The sequence below is a fragment of the Cyprinus carpio genome, chromosome B2 (genome assembly GCF_018340385.1).
Source record: "Cyprinus carpio isolate SPL01 chromosome B2, ASM1834038v1, whole genome shotgun sequence".
NCBI classification, from domain to species: Eukaryota; Metazoa; Chordata; class Actinopteri; order Cypriniformes; family Cyprinidae; genus Cyprinus; species Cyprinus carpio.
Genome location: NC_056598.1, coordinates 13,297,655 through 13,319,821, shown reverse-complemented (window position 1 = coordinate 13,319,821; position 22,167 = coordinate 13,297,655). Strand labels below are relative to the sequence as shown.

General features: G+C 38.5%; 2 protein-coding genes across 4 annotated transcripts in view; both read left to right on the top strand.

The window, feature by feature from the left end:
• Window positions 1-1,719: 1,719 nt before the first annotated feature.
• On the top strand, window positions 1,720-15,348 carry LOC109062466 (ras-related protein Rab-2A). The gene is made up of 8 exons (XM_042718125.1): window positions 1,720-1,930; window positions 5,652-5,723; window positions 7,361-7,428; window positions 10,199-10,281; window positions 10,437-10,529; window positions 11,469-11,580; window positions 12,461-12,529; window positions 13,850-15,348. Exons 1-8 carry the CDS (start codon window positions 1,885-1,887, stop codon window positions 13,943-13,945), a joined length of 639 nt encoding a protein of 212 aa, XP_042574059.1. The 5' UTR covers window positions 1,720-1,884; the 3' UTR covers window positions 13,946-15,348.
• A 751-nt stretch (window positions 15,349-16,099) lies between these two features.
• The window catches only part of LOC109059637 (chromodomain-helicase-DNA-binding protein 7-like), a 52,641-nt gene continuing 46,573 nt past the window's right edge, over window positions 16,100-22,167 (top strand). For 2 of the 3 annotated variants that reach the window (XM_042718124.1, XM_042718122.1), the window contains exon 1: window positions 16,100-16,375. The gene's annotated coding sequence lies outside the window, so the exon portion shown is untranslated. Of the gene's footprint in view, window positions 16,376-20,091; window positions 20,198-22,167 lie in introns of all 3 variants that reach the window. The other variant, XM_042718123.1, reaches the window with a different exon arrangement.

The following is a 22,167-nucleotide window of genomic DNA, read 5'->3' as shown; positions in this document are numbered from 1 at the left end:
TGAGCTGCAAGGCAAAGCTCTCGATTTACCGGTCAATCTACGTTCCTACTCTCACCTATAGTCATGAGCTGTGGGTCATGACCAAAAGGACAAGATCCCGGATACAGGCGGCTGGAATGAGCTTTCTCCGCAGGGTGGCTGGGCGCTCCCTTAGAGATAGGGTGAGGAGCTCTGCCACTTGGGAGGAGCTCAGAGTAGAACCGCTGCTCCTCCACATCGAGAGGAGCCAGCTGAGATGGCTCGGGCATCTGTTCCGGATGCCACCTGGACGGCTTCCTGGGAAGGTGTTCCGGGCATGTCCCACCAGGAGGAGGCCCCGGGGAAGACCAAGGACACACTGGAGGGACCCATCGGAAGAGCTGGAGGAAGTGTCTAGGGAGAGGGAAGTCTGGGTGTCTCCGCTTAGACTGCTGCCCCCGCGACCCGGCCCCGGATAAGCGGAAGAAGATGGATGGATGGATGGATGGGTGAATTACCAAATCACAGATTCTTGCATTTTTATTGCATTTTACAAAATGTCCCAACTTTTTTGGAATTGGGGTTGTATTATTTCATATTAGTCAATGTACCTATCAACTGTTTGGTAACCCACATTCTGTAAAATATATTATTTTGTGTACGGCAGAAGAAAGAAATTTATACAGGTTTGAAATAATTTAAGGGTGAGTAAATGATGACAATTTTCATTTATGGGTGAACTATCCCTTTAAAGTCATGATAAAACAAACAGAAAAAGATATTTTCCTCTGTATTGTGATGTTCATCTCAGAGTTACAGATTACTGAAAAAATGTATGGTGGGGACTTCTATGCATCAGTTGTTGATTGGATTTTGAGATGTGGGCATTGCACATGTGGAGACAAGTATAGCACCGGAGGAGCCTTTTCATAATTCCTAGAAATATTGGCGGAAATACTTATCTTTTGGCGTGTTCGAATCGCAAGAACTAGGAACGGATTTAGTTCTAGGAACTCTGTTTTAGGGAACTAAATTAGCTCATACTTCAGAGTAGGGACTAAAACAGTTCTATAACAACTACCAGTGATGTAAGTTTACTCTGATTGGCCAAAAGCATACAAAACACTGGGGCCCCAGCATTTTTATAAAGCCGTGAAAAAAGATTTACTACACAAATGTGAGGTTGCAGGGGTGGGTTTAAGTGGACTAAATGGTCCTGTAAATGTCACCTGAGAGAAGTCTGTCATTTTCACTGCCTCACCATACATACAGTTCAAGCCAGAGGCCTTTTTGTGTGGAGTCTGTATGCTCTGTGTGTGTCATGTGGGTTTCCTTCACAATCCAAAGACACACATCTTATGTAAAGATCTATAACATGCAATTAGAAAATAAATGCATTTTTCATTCCATGCTTACTTTACTATAAATATACTACTGTAACTAACTACTATAAATACATTTGTTTTTTAAATGGGAAAATCTTCAGCTTTGCTGTTTCAAAGTTGTAAGGGATGCTCATTCCATAATGGACCCTCAGGAGTTCACTCAGTTTCACTTTCAAGTTGTCACAACACTAAAGTCTGAAGATTTGGAGGGATAAATATTCTCCTGTAAAGTGTCTAGAGAACATGCCGTCTAAGTATATATCGTCCCTCTGCCCTCTCGATGAACATTGACCTGACACACCGCGGTTAGGTGAGTGAACTTCCGGTGCAGTCCACAGCCTCCACTGTTCTGCGTGCGTGGCGAAGGCGGGACGAGTGACGTAGGCCGGCTAGAGCTCGAGCTGTTTATTGTTCCTTCCCGTCGAGGAGAGAAAAGGGCTGGCTTAGCGGAGGCATATATCACACACACTTTCTCTGCGGTTTTAGCTTCAAGGAGCCATTTTAGTAAGGCCAAGACAGGGTGATACAGGACCGGTTGGCCATGGCGTACGCATATCTCTTCAAATACATCATAATCGGAGACACGGGTAAGCAGCGACGGCGAGTCTCTTATTTCCGCAGTGCTGGAGTCAATGACGTGGTTCAAGCAGAGGCGCGAGGGGTGGGAGGACTGACAGCCTGTTTTTCTCTGCCTTTCTCTCCACCTGCCTCATTAGCTCTTAGCCTTAGTATTATCGCATACATAAAGTCCATTCCTAAGCGCGTGCTTCGTGTCACGGCAGCGGTGTGCGGTTATAAGGCTCTCACGGTCTTTTGTTTTCGGCTGGGTGGGGGGAGCTAGCAGGCAAGCTAACCGCTGCTTCACATCAGCTGTCTGCCTCAATAACATCAGCATCTCCGCTTTCTATTAGCATGACACGTAGAGCGAAAACGGAACATGCTGTGTACGTGTCGGTGCGTCTAGCCCGGTGTTCGCTTGTTTCGCATGCATCTTTTTCTAGCCCAACTAAAGGCCACAACAGCCTGGCTAATGTTAGTTAGCCAACATCGCTAGCAGCTATTTACTCCTCTAAAAATGGCGTTGGCTCATCAGAGGATAAACACGTTTAATGAGCAATGACTATAAAATATATTCATTTGTTTTATTACTCAAGTCTCCCACTGATCAGTCAGAATCATACAGTTTGTGTTCTGATGCTGGTAACTGTTAACCCCGTATAACTGTGGCCTGCTAGTGTTCTCACCAGATTTGTGTCACTGTAGGCCTTTCCTCAAGAGATACCTCAACAGCAGAAAGATGTATTTCTGCCTTCAAAAGTGTTAATCTGTCGTGAAGTTCCGCACAGTTTTCTTTTTTACAGTATTAATATTTTGCTAGATAACAAACACATTAATATAATGTTAACGGTGTTTAATGCCATCCAACATTGTCCATATGATTTTGGTTTCAGTTCATTGCAGGTTACATCTTTTGCCTGTTTGTATGGTTTCAGGCCCACTTTATGTTGTGTCTCTAACTACTACGTACTAACGTAAAAAAAATAACCATTTGATACAATGCATTTATTGTGCACAGACATGTTTTTATGTTGTACTTGTATTAAAAAAAATCACGCTGAATTACGTCTGTGAGCAGTGGCTCGTGGGTTTTAAAATAGAGGAGGCACACTAATTGTATTGGTCTGGAGATCCCTGCTGACCATTATTGTTGCTATTAATAATTGCTATTGCTACTAATACTGCTTAACCACTTTAAAATGGCTTTTTGGTAAACGTTAAAAAACAACAACACACATACAACAAGATAATATAATTTCTCTTACCTGGCCTATCACTTGAAGCAAACATCCATCCCTTCTTAAAAGTCTGTGTTAAAAGAGAGCTGCCTGTTGTGCTATTTAATTAAGCCGACTGCTGTAGCATATATCCAGCTTAGGTGTGTTCTCCCTTTATTTTTAATTTTTATATATACTGTATGAATGACAGCTTGGTAAATCTGTTGGCGAGATGTTCAATATCGCTACTCATAAGTACTAGATGTAGTACTGCATGACCAATGCTGTATACTGAGGATTTTGTTGCACTGAAACCTACAGCATCAAAATCATCGTAAGGAAGACTGTTTTGTTGGTGTACTTAAATGCATCTTGAAACTGTGGTCTTTTGTGTTGCAAATGTAACCTTTAACAAGTTTTTCATCGACAGAATAATAGGTAGGATTGCTTCGTTTACTGAGAAGCCTCTTTCCTGCCTCACGTGGAGATGTACTGTAGTGGTGGTGCTCAACATTTTTTGCAAAACCGAACCACGTTTTAAATCCTTTTCTTTACAGCTAAATAGTGTCTATCAGTCGGAGTATGCTCAAAATGTGACTGCTAACATAAATGAGTTAAGGAATAGTTCACCCAGAAATTAAAATTCTGCTATTTACTCGCCCTCATGGCTTTTCAAACCTCTATGACTTTCTCCTGTGGAACATAAAAGAAGACATTCAGAAAAATGTTGGTAACCAATCAGTTTTGGTCATCATTGACATCTATCATATGGACTAAAAACATAACATCTCAAAATAACATATTCAATGTTCCACTGAAGAATGTCAGTCATATAGATTTTGAACAACATGAGGGTGAGTAAATTTATTGCAAAATTGTAGTTTTTGTGTGGAGTATCCATTTAACCTTGACAACCATGCCTAAGTACAGGTTGTGCAGTAACATTTGATGATCAGTGTGTTATGAAGCCACTGCATTTCATCTTTTTACCTAACTTGACACATCTAGAGTGATTGAGTTTCTTCTTTTTGTATCAGGCCTTGAAGTGTGATTAAGTCAAAACCAACCATCATAAACTCTTCAATCCCTAATGCATTTCACCAAATGTTGTACAACAGTAAAATTGGGTTTGTGACAATCACTTTTTAGGCAGTTGTGGTTGTAAAAGTGATGTGTAAACAGGCTTGTGCATTTGCATGTTGCTCAACCCTGGTCAGATTATGCTAATCTGCAACTTGATCTAGCTGGTCATTACAAGGCATTGTGAAATTGCATCTAGCCTATTATGTGTTCATGCTTGAGGTGTTAAGTTTGCAGTGTTAAAACTGGCACAAGGTGAGGTTTTACTGGATTTCTAGGACAAACTACATTTATATTTGTATAGATTCATTCAGCTGACAAGTTTTTAAATCAAATAAGTGTATGTGATTGGTTTCACAGATGCATCTATAAGTAGTGCTACTGTACAGTTAACTTAAGCACTAGGACATCTGTTTGAGTGCTGAACAGCAGGGAATGTTTTTTCTTTCTTAAAGTGGGGCATGCATATATGCAAACTAGTTTAACAAATTAAACCAAAAGCATCCTTATTAGTTTGATTTCAGTTGCTTGCCATGACCACATTGGAATAGATATAATACTAGATTAAAGCGACAACATCCAGCTGTTACCAGATCATTTATATTGTCACAATTATTCACAAGAGACAATACACAAGTTTTTCCACATTAGTTACTGTATTGTTCAGTTTGTTGAGTGTAGTATGCACATTGTAATTTCATCATTGTTGTGTTGTCTCCATGCATCTCTCTTGTGAGCGCTCTTTGAATGCTGCTTGTTTGCTTAGCAACGGCTGTTGCTCATGGTAACGCCTCCTCCTAATGTCATCAGCATTTAACCTGTTTGTGTATCATGGCAGATCTTCTCATCTCATTTTGGGGGATGGGTTTATTTAGTTATGCCAGTAATATAAAATGTCTTGAACTGAGGATTTTACTTAAATATGGAATCACATTCAAGGAGCAGGTAATATTTTGTTAATAAGAAACAAGTATATAGTTTAAAGTACACAGGAAAAAAAAACTAATTAAATGTGATATTTTATTTATTTTTTTGTTTGTTTGCTTTGTTTTTGATTAACATTACATCTTTGTTTTTGCTATCAGTCCATCAGGTAATTTGTCTTCGATGCTGTATCAAACTCATCTGCCCTAATGTGTCTTCCTTTAATTATTTGTCTGATATTGATCTCTGTGCATGAGTTATTTATTTTATTCTCATTCATTTTAGCAGTAATAATGAGAGGGTTTTACAATGGCTTTAATTAAACCTTGCATGTTTATGCACATTGTTGGGAAGTGAGATGAGAGTGGAAGGTCTATTCTACTCTCGAAACAGAAATAACCCTGTCACTTTTTAGAATATTTCAATTATAGCCTGGACAAATGGTTTTGATGTAATGGGATAGAGCAGATGTGTAGGCCTGAGGCTAATTGTGGCTATTCACGTGTGACCCTCTGTGTTTGCTTTGCAGGTGTGGGGAAGTCGTGCCTATTATTACAGTTTACAGATAAGCGCTTTCAGCCAGTGCATGATCTCACCATCGGTAAGGCTCTTTTAACTCAACCACATACTCTCTCATTAATTAAAACAGCAGGGATGGGTCTCATTAGCACAGGAAGCAGACTGGTGCCAGTCTCCTTGAAGTGTTTTTGTAAGCAACCTTCTGTAAGCACTAGGGATATGCCGGTATCAAATTTTTCTGTTGCGATTAATTGATAATGTTTTGTCACGGTATACGGTATTATCACGGTATTGAAATTTAGTTTTACAAAAGTGGTCAGAATACAGTATAACAGGTTAAATAACTATATTTCTTATAACAAAAATAACTGAACATTTAAATACAATAAAGCAATACAGAAAAAATATATAAAGTTAAAAGTTTTAAACATTAAAGTGCAAAAGAACTATAAAGACCAATAGGTATCAGTTTACAATAAGACCTCATTAGTTAACCTTAGTTTAATGCATTAACACAAGGCAAGTTTATTTATATAGCACATTTTGTACACAATGGTAATTCAAAGTGCTTTACATAAAAGAAAGGGAAAAAAAACATGAAGAAAAATAACCTCAAAAATTAAACAAGCGATTTAAGAACTTTGAAAATTATTTAAAAATTGACTTAAAAAGAATTTAAGACAGTTTAAAAATAGAAAATGATTTTACAGAAAATATAGTGCAATACATAAAATATAGTGTAATCAGTTCGGACATTGCATAGTGCTCATTCAATAAATGCACAGCTAAACAATGAGCAATAGCTACATTTGCTACATAAGTTAATAATCTTTGTTAAAAAAATACAAGTCTTATTTAATGTTAGCTCATTAAATAGCACAGTTGCAACTTTCAATTTTAACAATGTGTTATTAAATATTGGAATACCTAAGATTAATTAATGTTCAGAAGAATTTTTCATTGGCAGTTTGTTAACTAAAGAAGCCCTAATGTAAAGTGTGAATGAACAATAAAGAATCAAAACACTTTCAAACAATATCTAGGGCATGTTGTAGTCCAGATTAAAAAAAAAAAGTTTGAAAATAAATAGCCTATTAAGTCTAAATATCAAAGTATTTGGGTCTGTGATGAACACCATAGCAAATCCACAAATTTGAATGGCTATTTAAAATTGTTTAAAAATGGTTTAGAAAGTAGCAGCTGCTTTATTAATGGGGTTTACAGGGTAAGGGCTGCAGTTTAGCGCCATCTGCTGTCAGAGAGTGAATGTGCTTTCAATCAGCACATCTCTCACATGTTCCCCCATGTGCTTCTCTTACGTGCTTGTTTACATCAGAGCATGCTTCTTTCAAGCAGCATACAGCCGTGTTGTGCATTTTGAGCAGTTGATGGGATAAATATTCTTAAAATGCATTCCAAATTCTGAATAATTTGTAATATATAATTATTCACGGTATTTAGAAGTGCCCACGATAACAATATCGTGCATATTCATTACCGCAATATATCGCATTACCGAGTACAGGCACAAGTCTAGTAAGCACTTAATAGTTAAATTTGTGGTGTAGATGAACAGGCTCTATCTACTCCATGGGTTACTAATACTTTAAAGGGAAAGATCTGATCAGTAGTGTTGATGTAAATCTGAGGTGATGTGTTCAGTGTCCTGTGCTGCCGCATGAGTCACGAATCAAGCTCTGCCTTCATTTGTCTCGACAGGTGTTGAATTTGGAGCGCGAATGATCACTATAGATGGCAAACAGATAAAACTTCAGATCTGGGATACGGTAAGATTAAAAATCGACTGATTTTTTTTTTGTGCACTTTGTGTAGAAAATGATTTTATATTTTTGGTCTGGTGTTTTGATCTCTGTGTGGTATGTCAGGTTGGTCAGCCCTTAGTTAATGATGTGTGAGTGTTACTATGGCTGATATATGAAACTGACACATTAGAGGCAGTGTTGTGAGAAAGTCTATTCCTGATTAGACAGATTTGGCCATGCAAAAGTAATGACTTTAGAGACACAGGAAAATGATGCCATGACAATGCTGATTGGCACCAAAACAAAGTCCTGTGTAGTTTACTAGTAACTATCCTGAGCTCGGATGTCAAAGGCAGCAGACCAAGAGAAATTAACCAATTTCAACTTTCTAAGAGCCTTCCCAAAATTATCTGCTGTAAGCAAGCATAATGTGGAAAAGCATTTATTTCTTCAGAATCCACAGACTTTTTTTTAGCTATTATTGGTGCAGCCAAATGGTGTAGTAACAACTTTAACCAGCAGGGGTAAATCTGTATCCCTGCCCTGCCCTCCAAAGTGTCAACAAACCTGATGTCATGTTCAAAATGATATCCAGGTAGAAAAAGTTTCTAACTGGTTCATTTTTATGCTGTGGGCTGCTCACCTGGCCCTTTTTTTTTTTTTTTTTTTTTTTTTACTATTTAGAGCAGTGGTTCACAACCTCGTTCCTGGAAGCCCCCCCAACACTGCACATTTTGCATCTCTCCTTTGTCTGACACACCCATTTCAGGTCTTGGAGTCTCTGCTAATGAGCTGATGAACTGAATCAGGCGTGTTTAAGGAGACATGGAAAACCTGCAGTGTTGGGGGGCTTTCAGGAACGTGGTTGGGAACCACTGGTTTAGAGCACCTGTGGCTGACCTTTTTTTTAAGGCACCTCTTTCACTCATCTGTCTAATAGTATGCTAAGTTATGCTAGTGCTGCTATTGGGGAAAAAAATCACTACCTTTAACTACCAACCAATACAGCATGAAATAATCTCCTTTTCAGAAAAGTATGTACACACTTTTTTTTTTTTTCAAGTGTTTAAATGCTCTCTTTAGTCTTTAGTCATCACTTTGTATATGTGCAGTGCCTCTCAAAAAAAAATGGAGTCTGTAAGTCTCGTATGTTTCCCAAGTCTGCATTTATTTAATCAAAATTTGATTAAAAACTGTAATATTGTAAAATAGTGTTGCAATTTAAAGTAGCTGTTTTCTGTTTTAATATATTTTAAAATGTAATTTATTCCTGTGATTGCCAAGCTGGATTTTCAGCAGGCATTAATCCAGTCTTCAGTGCACAAGTCATTCTAATACGCTGCTTAAGAAACATAGTAACAAGCAGCTGTGCTGATATCTGAAGAAAGTAATGATGCAGTTTTTTTCAGGATTCTTTGATTGATAAAAAGTGCAAAAGAATAGCATTTATCTGAAATCGTAATCTTATGTTACAAATTTCTTTTGTCACTTTTGATCAATTTAATAATTTCTTTATAAAATACCTTATTGACTCCAAAGCTTTGAAAGGTTGTTTTGTTTCCTATTTTTTTATGATTAGAACTGCAGCTCTTCATAGGGAAAGACCTCAAATGAAATATTTCAGTGGATCACGTAGACTTCATTTCATGTCTTTCAAAATATGCCACTCTGAGAAATAGTTTATTTTTATAAGCATTCCTTGTAATTGAGTATGTTTGTTTAAATGACAGAGCTTTTTAAAACGTCTCAGATTGACATGGATCAGTGCTTTGCCAACATGTATAAATGTTTGTACAGTATAGCAGTCAATATTTTGACACATTCAGGAGCAGACTTGTTCAATTCTCCCTGTATAAGAAATGCAGTTATGACAATGTTAATGAAAGATAATGTCCAAGCTGCACATAAACATTTTGGCCAGCAGAGGGAGACAACGTATGCATGATATTCAATCCATGAGCTTGTGGTCATAGCATCGTTTGTCTTATACAAAGAAATGTTTTGTTTTTCCTTTTGTACACTTATATACTCTTTTAAAAATGAATTAAGAGATGGATGCCAGTTATTTATTTTTAATGACGTCTCTGTGTAAGTTAAACATTAAATAAGATGTTTTCCTCTTTATAGGCAGTTTGCATGGGTGAGGCTATCTTACGAAAAATCCAGAGTCGGCATAATTAGGGGTAATCATGCAGTGGTTGTTCAGTGAGGTTTTGTTGCGATGATGTCATCTAGATGCTAGCGTGTCTTTAAATTCACCATAAATAATTTATTTCAAGGTTATTTCAACAAGCTGTATGATAAAGCTAGAGAATATGGGGGAGTGTTGGATGAAGTAACAGGAGGAATCTGCATGTCTGGCCTTCCTGTAACCTTTCACTCCAGCAGATGGCAGGCATAACGGTGTCATTCATCATTTATTCACAATGGGCTCCATTAACTCTAATGTTAACAGCTGCCCCGGGGAATGGGTTATTGAATTCAAATACGTGCTCCTGGCTTATTTGCCTGCTGTCAAAGGGGCTGGGTTGACCAGAGGCCATCTTACATTGTGACATGCTGATGAACGGTGTCCGTGCACTGAGGGCCGGCAGATTGGAGAAGCATTGTGGGATGGAGAGTTGGTGGTGAGGAGACTCTGTGGTCTTTAAGAGCTGGAGTTCCTAGGGCAACAGCAGCCTGGAGGGACTGTGGTGAAGATGCAACATACCCAGTGGACATTGTTGGCACCTGATTGTTCCTTGTAAACAGGCTTTTACTAGTGGTGTGATCCCTGCGTCTGTGTGTGTTTCAGGCTGGACAGGAGTCCTTCCGCTCCATCACCAGGTCCTACTACAGAGGTGCAGCTGGGGCTCTGCTAGTTTATGACATCACAAGGTGAGACCGAACTCGTATGGCTTTCATATTTCTGTTCTGCTCCATTGCTTTACTATCTTGTCTACTCTTGATTCAGTACTTCACTTTAAAGGTTGTTCACTGCTAGTTCGTTATTGTTTTTTATTTAGTTGTGTGGATGTTTGTTATATTTGCAGAAGGGACACCTTTAACCACTTGACAACCTGGTTAGAAGATGCTCGTCAACATTCCAACTCTAACATGGTCATCATGCTCATCGGAAATAAAAGGTCTGTATACATTTTTATTTTAATATTTATATTATTAATATTATTGGTACTTATAGTATATCGTATTCATTTATCTAGTACATATTGATATAAATGGCTTATTTAATTTTTTGGCACGTAACAGTTTAGTTGCAGCAAATGACATAAGAAAAAGGAGAGTACAGAGCATTTCTAAAATGACTTGTGGATCTAAACTCTGGTGTTTAATGCACCAGTTTACACAACATTTACTCAGTTTAGGTTTTCCATTTTAAATATATTTTCCATTGACATGGCTTTTTGAGCAGGCATGATTATTGGCTAATGATCAATCTCAAAGATTAATTTGGTCAAATATCAGCAGATTAATTTGCATGGATGATATATTGGTAACTAATATCCAGGAAGTGCTACACTACTATTCAAACATACATAAATGTATTAATTTCTTTCAAAAAATAAATAAATACACAGACATCATATCAATGACATGTAAAATTAATCTTAAGTGGCAGTAAGGGCATTTTTTGATTTTGAAAAAAAAATAAAAATAATTTCAAATAAATGCATCTCTTTCTATGCCTCAAATGGTCCTGAAAAAATATATAACACTTTCCACAAAAATATTAAGCTGATTTCAGCATTAAGAATAAGTGTTTCTTGAAGACCAAATCAGCATATTAGAATGAATTGTGAAGTGTCACGTGACACTGAAGACTGGAGTAATAGCTGCTGAAAGATCATATTTTAAAGCATTAAAAAGGAAAGCAGTTATTTTCAATTGTAATAATGTTTCACAATGGTTTTGTTTTTATTGTATTCCTAATCAAATACATGCAGTCTTTGTGAACGTAAGAGACTTTAAAAAACCTCAATCTTACTGAGCCCAAACTTTTGAATGGTAGTTCTTCACAGTCCGGTGTAATCTGAATTCAAATCTGATTTGTTTCCTCATGGCAGTGATTTGGAGTCACGGAGAGAGGTGAAGAAAGAGGAAGGCGAGGCCTTTGCCAGAGAACACGGACTGATCTTCATGGAAACTTCTGCAAAGACTGCATCAAACGTAGAAGAGGTAAAACAGCACTTGTGTGGCTCAGAGGTCTTCAGTGCTCGTGTCGTGATTTATGTTTGGCTTCTTGTGTGAAAACACATGCACATACATGCATATAGATAACACTCTTGGGACACACAGACTGGGGAGAAAAACATTCGGATCTCTGCGATGGAAGCCAAGATCTAAAGCAGGGCTTAGAGCTGGCTTTAAAAGAATGGGGGTGTTAAATTGTGGAAGTCCCCCCTCACCCAATCCTCCCACTATAAGACGCCTCAATGATTAATTTGTCTCATTAGTGTCGTGTGAATTCTCCTGACCCTTCCCCCACCCCTTTATGACGTTTCAATCTCCTATTTAAGGTTCATGCATATTCATAGATTCCCTGCCACACACACACATGCACCGATTTGAGCGCACACATCTGCGGCACTCGCTCAGCCATCTCTTTCTATCTCTGTGGTAACTGAGCCGCAGAGGACTGATGGCTCCGGAGAGCTGAGAGGCAGTTGCACCAAAAAAAGCAAAGCTGCTCTGTTAATTATGCTACGAAGTGCCAGTAGCCAGGCTTAACACTTTAAAGGTGAGCCGTGCACACAGCCATGTTTATTTTCTTTGGGTGACCAATGTGTGCTCCATTCCAATAATAATAGACAACATCACTTTCAGCCAGATGGGGGCACCAGCCATCAACTGTAGAAACTCTGACTCTTTGAATATGTCAAGCTGATCTAATTTATTCATGAATTATATTGATTCCAGTATGCGGTATTGTTTTGAGTCCAATATTGGCTGTGTTTTGCATTGGTCTCATTGAGGTTCTGTTTGAGTTTATCAGCTTAAGCAGCTGAAGGATGGCATTTTAATCACAAGGATAACATATGGCTCTTTTGTGTTTCAGGCATTTATCAACACGGCCAAGGAAATTTATGAAAAGATCCAGGAGGGAGTCTTTGATATAAACAACGAGGTAACCCATATGACAAGGAAGCTCATTCTTTGTTTGCTGTTACAAGTTCAAAATAATTGGGTCAAGAGGACTTCCTGTAGCATTACACTGAAATCCATTATGTTTGGTTTGGTGGGTAGATTCTGAAACTTTTAGCACAGACTTGCTAGTTTCCCTATTTTATATACAGAGACAACCACTAAAAAGTAAACATTGTGGCTCTGGAACCAGCTTAACCAATGTCTTGAATTCTTAGGTTGGACTATATGATCATTCAAACTTTTTTAAAATTTAACTTATTCTCAGTTTAGCCAATTACACATGCAACTACTGCTACTAATATGACAAGCACTTCATTGTTTTTCATTAAAAAAAGTTTAATAAAATTTAAATCATATTCAAGAGTATCACAGAGGATGGTTGATACCCTTTGCACTGTGGTGATGTTTTTCCACAGTAGCCACATTGTTGTCCTCAAATCTATGCAAATTCCAATGTAATAGTCAATAGAGCATAGCAGTTATTATTATACTGGTTTGCCTGTGATTGCTGGCATTGTAACAGCTTCTAAAATGTAATGGTTGTGAATACTTATACAATTATAAATGCATGTACAACTGAAGTGAGAGGAAGGAGCAGGATGATGACTTACCAGGACCGCAGATGTACTCCAGAGAAAGCTCCACACAAGCCCTCCGGCCCTTCAGTTTCTCTGTATTGGCTGGGAGCCAACACGTAAATTCCTCACATCTTGTAAGTTACTGCCAGTTTAATGGAGGAAAGCCCACTGCAGCTATTTTACTGCAGTAGTAGGAAAAGTTTTTTTTTTTACGTTTACGCACAGAGTCCAAACCGCATCAGCTGATAGAGATCCTGGCCAGGAACCTCAAGGCTCACATGTGAGCTCACCCCAGATCACTATAAATCAGATTTGGCGCAATGTAGTTTCCTGAGAACTTTACAAAAGCGCAGCCTCGCTACGGCGTGTCTGTTTTGAACGCGAGCCCGCTTAAGGGAAAAGTTGGCACGGAGATACCTTTGTGTGATGAATGAAAGTGCCACCAGCTTGGGTGTGTGTGTTTTTAAAGCTCTGGCAGGTTTCCCTGCGTCTCTGTGTTACCGCTGGAATAACACTCCAGAGGTTCTCCCGCCTCAGTGCTGACAAAAGCAGCCCACTAATTCAGGCCTACAGGGGCTGGTATTTTCTGCATAATAACAGCGTTATGTGACAGTACTAAATCACCGTCTTTTCACATGAGCTCTTTTAACTTTTGTGAGGTCTTGTCGTTTGAAATGGAAATGAGGGTTGAAGTGTCTTACGTGTTTTATTTGTGTTCGCAGGCTAACGGCATCAAGATTGGACCCCAGCATGCTGCCACCAACTCCACGATGGGCGGCAGTCAGGGAGGACAGCAAGCCGGAGGGGGCTGTTGCTGAGCACTACCCTTTACCCTCCAGTCACCTCCACGTCCCCCTCTGCCCCTTACGTTTCTACTGGACTGGTCGGGCTCACTAACATTTTCTTAACCTCCCACAGCCCAGGCCCGGATTCAAATCATATGTTAGATGGCTGTCCAAAACGATACAACAAAAAAATATTTATAAAGTCCAGGTCCTCTTCAAACCTCCTGACAAACTCCTGAAGCCTGTTTGGGCTACAGCAGACATTATATGGTTACTAGTAAAGAAAAAGACAGGAGCTTTGGAGTTATTATGGTAAATATATTCATGTTTGTTTCTCAGCAAGTTGTCTTTTTTTGTTTAGTTTTGTTTTGCCCATTTGACTTCAAGCTGAACTGTATTAAACACTACAAAGTCATCTATAGTATTTTAATCAGTTTATGTGGGTGCATTCAATGAAAACTGTGGTGAACCCTGAAGTCAAAATAAAAGGAACGTAGAGCTGGTCTAAAAAAGGAACAGCTGTTGTCAAAGTGAAGAAGTTAAAAGAAGAAGAAAAAAGCAGGACTGTTTTAAATCTGTATTTATCATTCACATTCTGTATATATAGTTACCATTTCTTGCTTTGGTGTACGTCGACCGAGCTAGAATTCTGTACTGAATTTGCTTAAATTCTATACTGTATGTATAGAGCTTGAAACTGCAGCAGTATTGCGATATTTTCAAAACCGCTTTGACACCATTTTAAGGTAATCTTTTACTTCATTTATTTTAGTTTGGTCCTGCCATCTGCCTTGACTCATCGTATCCGTGCCCCCAATCCTCCTCACTGTATAGAAACTCTGGCTCTATATTCCTATTTTAATGCCAAATTTGTGTTTACCGGTGTTCTAAAATCATGGCTCCAGATATGGATCACATCTCCAGAACTAGATCTGCTGTTTGCCTTAAAAGATTTTGGGACTTCAAGAAAAATAAAAATAAAATAACATGTTCATGTTACACTGGATCATTTCAGTAATTACATGCAATTATATATTGCACATGATAACGCTAGACTCACTTATCCATTAGACAGACACTCACGCATACATGCATATACCTATATATCCATACAAGTCATCACATATGCATGCATTTGTATGCATATAAATATATCTATTTTTTTTCCTTCTCTTCAAAGTTAATTTTCTCCAATGCAGTCCGCTGTGTAAAGTCAGTGCAGATCCACTTTAATTTAGGTGTCTGAGTGATTGTGTAAAAACTTGCTTTCTCTTGGCACTATGTTGTTAATAGATATATGGTGAACATCTTGTCTGTTGTGAAAGGGGTGTGATAAAGCCAAACCTGGAGTAACTTTGTGACCCTCGACTTTATTTGCTGTGTTCTCAAATTAAATGCTACCACGAAAAAAAATATAATAAAACCTTCTAAACCCAGTTTGCTTGTGTATTTTTTTTATTTTTTGTGCGACCGGGCTAGCTTTGTAGTGGATTGCATACGACAAAAAAAAGTCCGATAAAATATATTTGCTGTTTTCTTTGTTAATGTTTATTTTTTTAGCATAGAAAATTAGTTGAAGTGAAACAATCTGATAATGCAACTTATAACCACAACTTACAACAACAAAGCATTGTGTATGATGGCGCCAGAGGAATGCAACTACCCATATGTGTTTACGTGCATATAGATCTGACGTAAAGATCAAGGGCAGGCCTGAACATCCGGGGTACCGCAGCCAACGGGATTGGCTGGTTATCGAGACAGGTAAATATGTAAAGCTTGGTTGCGTATAATTGTATAAAAGTTCATTTATATAGCACATTACATACACAATGGTAATTCAAAGTGCCTTACATAAAAGAAAATTTAATAATTGTAAAGTTGTGAATGGAAAGCGACCACAGCATATTGTCTTTTGTTACTTTTAACTGATAAAGAAAAAATATTCACAGACGGCCAGTAAAAACCATTTCGATACTAATATCTATTATGTTAGATAAAACATAAACGTTATGAAGTTTCAAAAACTCGAAATACTGAATGAAAATATTAAGCAATTTGTCCACGACAGACTGCATTATCGAAACAAAACGTTTCACAAAAATGTTTATAAAGACCTAGAAAGTAAAAGGAAAAAAAGCACTTGCGTCACAGCCCGGCGAGGTCACTCACGCGCACGCATGTTTATCCACCAAGTCATGCACGCGCCCCCTGTCTGTGGAAGGTGAGCGAGCGCGAGAGTCTAGAGGAGAGGACACGAGCCTGGATCGATCGGATTAAACTCGAATTGAGTGAAATTAACACAAAGGAGAGAAGCAGAGTCGGCGAGGACGGGACGCTGAGACGCCGACTTCACCGAAAGAATTTGAATTTCGACAGTTATTCGCGTATTTAAACGGATTTTCGGGAAATACGAAGAGGAGTTAATTGGTGAAAACCCTAAACTGACCCGCGTTGAGTAGGGTAAGGAATCGCTTTTCTTTCTAACGATACAATATGAATCCACCAACTTTATCAGTCGTACACAAACTTATTAGTTAGTTTCAAATGTTTTTACCGTTGTTGTACAAATATACCCGTACTTTCATTGTGAGAAAAGTGTTTTTGAGCGTACATTTAACTTGTTTTCTACCACGGTGGTACCCGCGGTATGAACAGTGTTTTAAATCAGCGAAAAGTTGTTTTAATCCAAACCTTCACAGGAAAAACAGAAACCGCACGCCAGTTTTTCCGTTTCTTTGTATTTTAACTCACCGAAGAATCTCAAAGTAGCTCGAGCACATGCTAACATTAGCTCGTTTAGCTCACGCGCACTGCATTGTATAGAGCCGCACGGATCCCTATAGGAGTGGAAGCGAGAAATATGTTAGTTAAATTGCGTGCACGCAATTCACTCCCTTCAAGGTCTAAAACTACGCTTGTATTCTTTATATCCTTCAGGAATTGCTAAAACTCATTTTTTTTCAAAATCACATAAAGTGAGCGTTCAGTAGCAAGCTAAATGATGAGACACGAGGTGGTTCGAGCTTAGAGGTGAATCATTGGCCGAGCTGAATGAGGGAGATCCCCGACCCCTCGTATCAACCATTTCACTCAAAAATAGTTTTCAAGCGCATAAAACTGCACGTGAGGATAACATCAAAGTTGTTGTGCTTGAGTTTTTCGCGTGTGACACTGGATGGGGCTCGAAATGGTATTTGGAAACAGAAAATCGAGTCGGAAAGTGCGCTCGTCCGAAGGACAATATAGATACCGGGGAAGGTTGCTTGAGACCAGCTGGTCATTCCCTCGTTTTCTTTATTTACTCGTTTATATGAGTTACAGCTCTGATGTGTTTTACGACGAACAATTCTTAGATGTGGCTTGTTTTCTGGGTTGGTGAATATTGTAACTATTATCGTTTGGTCGGCTGTGAGAAGTGCGCTGGAGAGGCAGGCGTGCGCAGAGGTAATTAGCTGCTTGGAAGTGGCCGATCTGCTGCAGGAGACGGACAGCGTCGACTTCATTGTCTCACAACAAGCTAACTAGCTAGCTGGACACAAGTCATCTCACATTTCTTTTGTCCCCTTTGCCCCTCAACAGGTAGACGGGTTTTAAAGGGAGGTGGAGGGAGGGGGGATCGGGCGACACTTTATTTGAGGGGAACTGAAAAAATGCACCTGGTTTATTATTGGACGAGTTTCCTTGTTTTCAAAAGTTTTCGATTTTGTTTACCTCGTACTATGCGCGAAGTCGAACAGGTTTTAGTATCTAATCTTTATATTAAATCTCGCACGAACCTTGAAAAGCACCTGCTTCGTCTAGGGAGATAAAGCTAACTTATAATTTATTATGTAGTGTTTTTGATGCCCTTTTAACGCGCACCTGTATTTTGTCGTTTCAGTTGACTTTATAAAAAAATGTAGTTTTTACAAAGTTATTTAAAACACTTTTAAACTAAAAATCGAACAAAGAATCGTTTGAAGATGGTATCGTCGTTGTCTCGCTGCCTCTCAAGTCTTTAACCTAAGATGGCAGCTTTTAATGTGTGTCGGTCCACTCAGTGAGCAGATATGAAGCCTGTATGGAGGAGCAGATGTGAGACTGCTTTGTAGTCGCTTTAGGCTTTTCATCTCGCTTGCCTTTTCTTGTGGTTGCCGGGGCTTGTTCACTAGTTGCATCAAATCGAAAAGTCAAGTGCCGGTTCCTCTTTTGTCCTCAGAGAAAAGTTTGTATCCAACATGTTGTTCCAGTACACATTTCGTATCTAGTGCAAAGTCGCTTACAACGCATAACTTCGCCCTTATCAAAATACTGGAGTAATTGCAGAGAGAACATTATTTGCGTGAGTTACATAAGCTTCAGAATTTAGCACTTTAAACGAACGATAAGGGGATGTTTTCATCTTGTTTTATTGATGTCTTAGCCAAATGTAACTTTTTGTATTATAAAATTGTGCAGTTTTGTGACAATGCAAGTATAATGACATATTTTCATTGCCTAAAATATACATACAAGATCTAGGTTCACAAACTCATGTTAATGATAAATAGTGTTGCTTTGGTAGTGGTATGCTTTACCTTTACCAATTTAAATATCTGTGGATTCATATCCTTAGTATGTTCCTGAATGAAACTTCGAAAAAGTCTCTTGTGGGCCTTGATGCAATGAACATAGAAATCGATCCCATAGTTGTACATAGCAAAAAAAAAACGAGTATAGATAAAATTAATTTTCAATTTGACAATTTTTAATTTGTGCAAATCGTCCTGGTGCTAGCTAGCCAATGACTGACTTTGACAAATCTGGAGGACCGCGTTATATGTGTGGGTCAGGCATCCCCTGCATTGACACATGCGCACACAAACACTGGTATTGGACGGCGCTTTCAAGGCTGGTATTTCAGTTATCTGACAACATGCTTTCAATCTACGCCAGGAACAGCACCGCTGTGTGAAGGCCCTTTCCCTTCAACCCCTCCTCTCTAGCCGTGGGTTAGCAGGAGGCCTGCAGTGGCCTGTTGTGCTGCAAAACAAGCAGGCTTTTTTCCCCTTCTCGCTGACCATCCCCCTCTTCCCTGCCACACAGAAGATGGAGGAACAGTTTCAGATGAATAGCTTGGAATGGATGAGTCTTCTTATATTCAAATGAGAACTGCTGGACTTTAATGGCTATAGTTGTTTCTCAGTGAGTTTAGATACATTTAAGTTTTTGCACGTTATTATGTAAGAGAATACCTCATTTTTTCCTTAAAGTTTTTTATAAACTTATTTTTTTATGGGCAGAAAAAAAGTGGTGGAAATTGTAAAAAAAAATAATCACAAATCTACACTCTACCATCTGAGCTTCTCTGTCAGTATTTTATCAGACCTTTCAAAATATCTCTAGACGCTTTCATAATCACATCCGCTGTTAATATTGGCGTGCATGCAATTCATGCACGTTTTTGTGCCATTTCCCCATTTTAAAAAATTTTTTTTTTGGTCAAATAAAGAAACCTTTTTCCACTCGCATTACAACTTGCTGCATAAGCTACATTCTCTGAATCCCCAGGCTTTTTGGTAGCGGATTTAATGTAGTAATTCCCTTCAGGTCACTTCTATGTCCCATGTGGCTACAGGCAGTCATCAGAGCCTCAGGATATACAACCTTAAAATCATCAGCCCTGAGGGAATGTCAAAATGAGTTTTTACACACTAATGTTGACCTGACGACTTCTGATGAGATCAAAATTTCAATTTTTTCATCATCTAGAAGGCTGTTGCATTAGTATATTTCAGTCTGTGTCCCCAATGTCAAATTAATATTTTCTGAACTTTACCAAGTTTTTTTTTAATTGACTTTTTTTATTTATTTTTTTATTTTAAAGAAGTCTTATACTCTCCAAGACTGCATTTATTTGATACAGTAAAAACAGTTGTGCTACTTAATACTTTATAAAAGTATATATTTTTTCAGGATTCTTTGAATAGAAAGTTTAAAAGAATGTTTAAGTATTTATTTGAAGTAGCAATCTTTTGCAACATTATAAATGTCTTTCTAACTGTCAGTTTGATCATTTTAATGTAAACTTGTTGAATAAAAGTATTCAATTCAATGTATCACCTTCAGGAAATAGATATAGTTAAGCTTTCTCAGTATTATGCCTGTGTCATGGTTGTGATGATTGTGCTTTAAAGCATTTAACTGTCTTCTGCTAGAGGAGCAGTGAAGCATCTTGCCCCAGCTGACCCTCCTGCAGGTCCTCAGCTGGTACACAGACAAGTGCCGGAGGCAGACTGGGTGACAGCAGGTCTGGAAGTGAAGGTCAAAGTTCTCTTCTTTTTTTTTTTTCCTTCAGATCTGCCTTCTCTGAGTGTCCATGACTTTTAGTGCACGTAAGCTCTTGTTTTCATCCGTGCCACTGAAATTCTGCAGTGTAACCAGTCCTTCTAACGGAAACCGCTTAAATTTGGGGTGAAATGAGTGTTGCGTTGCATCATAGCATGCACAGAGAACGCTCAACTCTCCCTGGGCAACAGTTTTTAACCCTGTATGGGTGAGCTTGCACGACATGGCAAGAAAGAAAAAACTCATCCGTTTAATTACAGCAGCATTGTGTAAAAGCACCAGTTCCTGCAAATAGAACCGCTCTACGGCCCTAACCCCTGCTTGCTCTCCAGCTACACACCCGTCGCATCCTGTGTCACCCTCACACTGTCTTTGTGCTCATTTACTTGCCACAGATACACCCCCTTCAAACCCCCACCCATGCATATAATGTGGAGGTGCACAGATATAAATTATGCCCAGCTGCAGTTAGAGCTTCTAGTGGGGGTTGTTGAAGAGGGGAATGAAATGAAAGGAATGCTGCTGGAGAGCATGTGCAAGGAGCTTGTTTTGAGTGCAGCCCCTCCTTTTTCCTATGATGCACACCTCGTGTATGTTAAGCTTAAGCCCAAGAGACAAACCACAGGTGGCCGTAGACCTGCTCTCTCTTAACAGGGTTTTAAAGCTCCCTGTGAAATGGGAAAATTGGGGAGGTAGGATTGGTTAATCAGTGACTTGCTTGCCGAGTGCATTAAAGAGACTGTCGGTGTTAATGACTGCAATCACACGCAATTGGTGGGCCTTTCCTCCCCCACTTCCTCCCCCCCCCCATTAGTCTTTTTTTTCTGTGCTGGTATCACCGTGCATTGCTCTTTTGGTAAGGCTACGTTGGTTTGGTTTCAGGAAAAAAAAAAAAAACTATGCGGGTTGGTGCTCTGACACAGATGGCTGAAAACCAGCTCAGACTGCTTTTATGTTTATCACTCTTGTCAAAAGAAGATTGTTGAATGATGAATGAAAGATAGTGTGAACTTGTTCACCTTTATAAACGTGAGTTTGCATTTCAGAGATAATGATGTTTTGTTTCACCCATTATAATTAGCAAACTAACTTTTGTTGCTTTCAGTTAACCAGATCTCCAATATATAATTCTATATTGAGATTCATGTCCTTCAGTGTAACGTTCTTGCAAGATGGAAAGGATGTCAATGTGACCTATAATGTTCATCAAATATGTATTCATAGTATGTTTTTATCAAACATTAATGCCGGTATTGTTTTTCCCATGAATACCACATGCTCCTCTATATTTTGTATGAGCGTCGACAACCTCAGTGAGCAACTCGTAGCCAATGTGACATCAGATAATCAGTTAACAGTGTGACTGATTGGCTTTCTCACATATTGTGCAACTTAACTGTTATGAAACTGATATTGAAAAAGATTGAGTTGCATGAATCCCTTCCATTCGCAAGTAGCTGGCAAGAGAAGTCAACGTCTAAACGATACTAGTTTAGAAGTGTATCCATCATGTGTACCTCTTGCAGGGCGTTTTGATCCTCAATGAGACCTTTTTCATGTTATGGTCTCAGTTACATTTGCATGCAAGTTTAAGTTCGAGTAAACAGTATTTTGTATCTTAAAGTTAATGTTCAGTTTTTGTGACTAACAAATAGGGGTGGTTGCAATCAATTTATTTTAGCTACATTTAAATAAATTTAGTTGACTAACTTTAAAAAAAAAAAATTTTAAATGTAGCTAAAATAAATTGTTTACAACCACTTACCTTGAAAAATTTAGTAAATTCAATTAATCATTTTTTCCCTGTGCATAATATACAAATAAAACAAACTTTATTGTTCAGGTACAGTAGGTGTATTTCGAAGTAGCATTCAAGAAATTGAATTAACAAATTTAAAAATAAAACACTAAAAACATAAATTTTACATTGATTCATATTAAAGGGG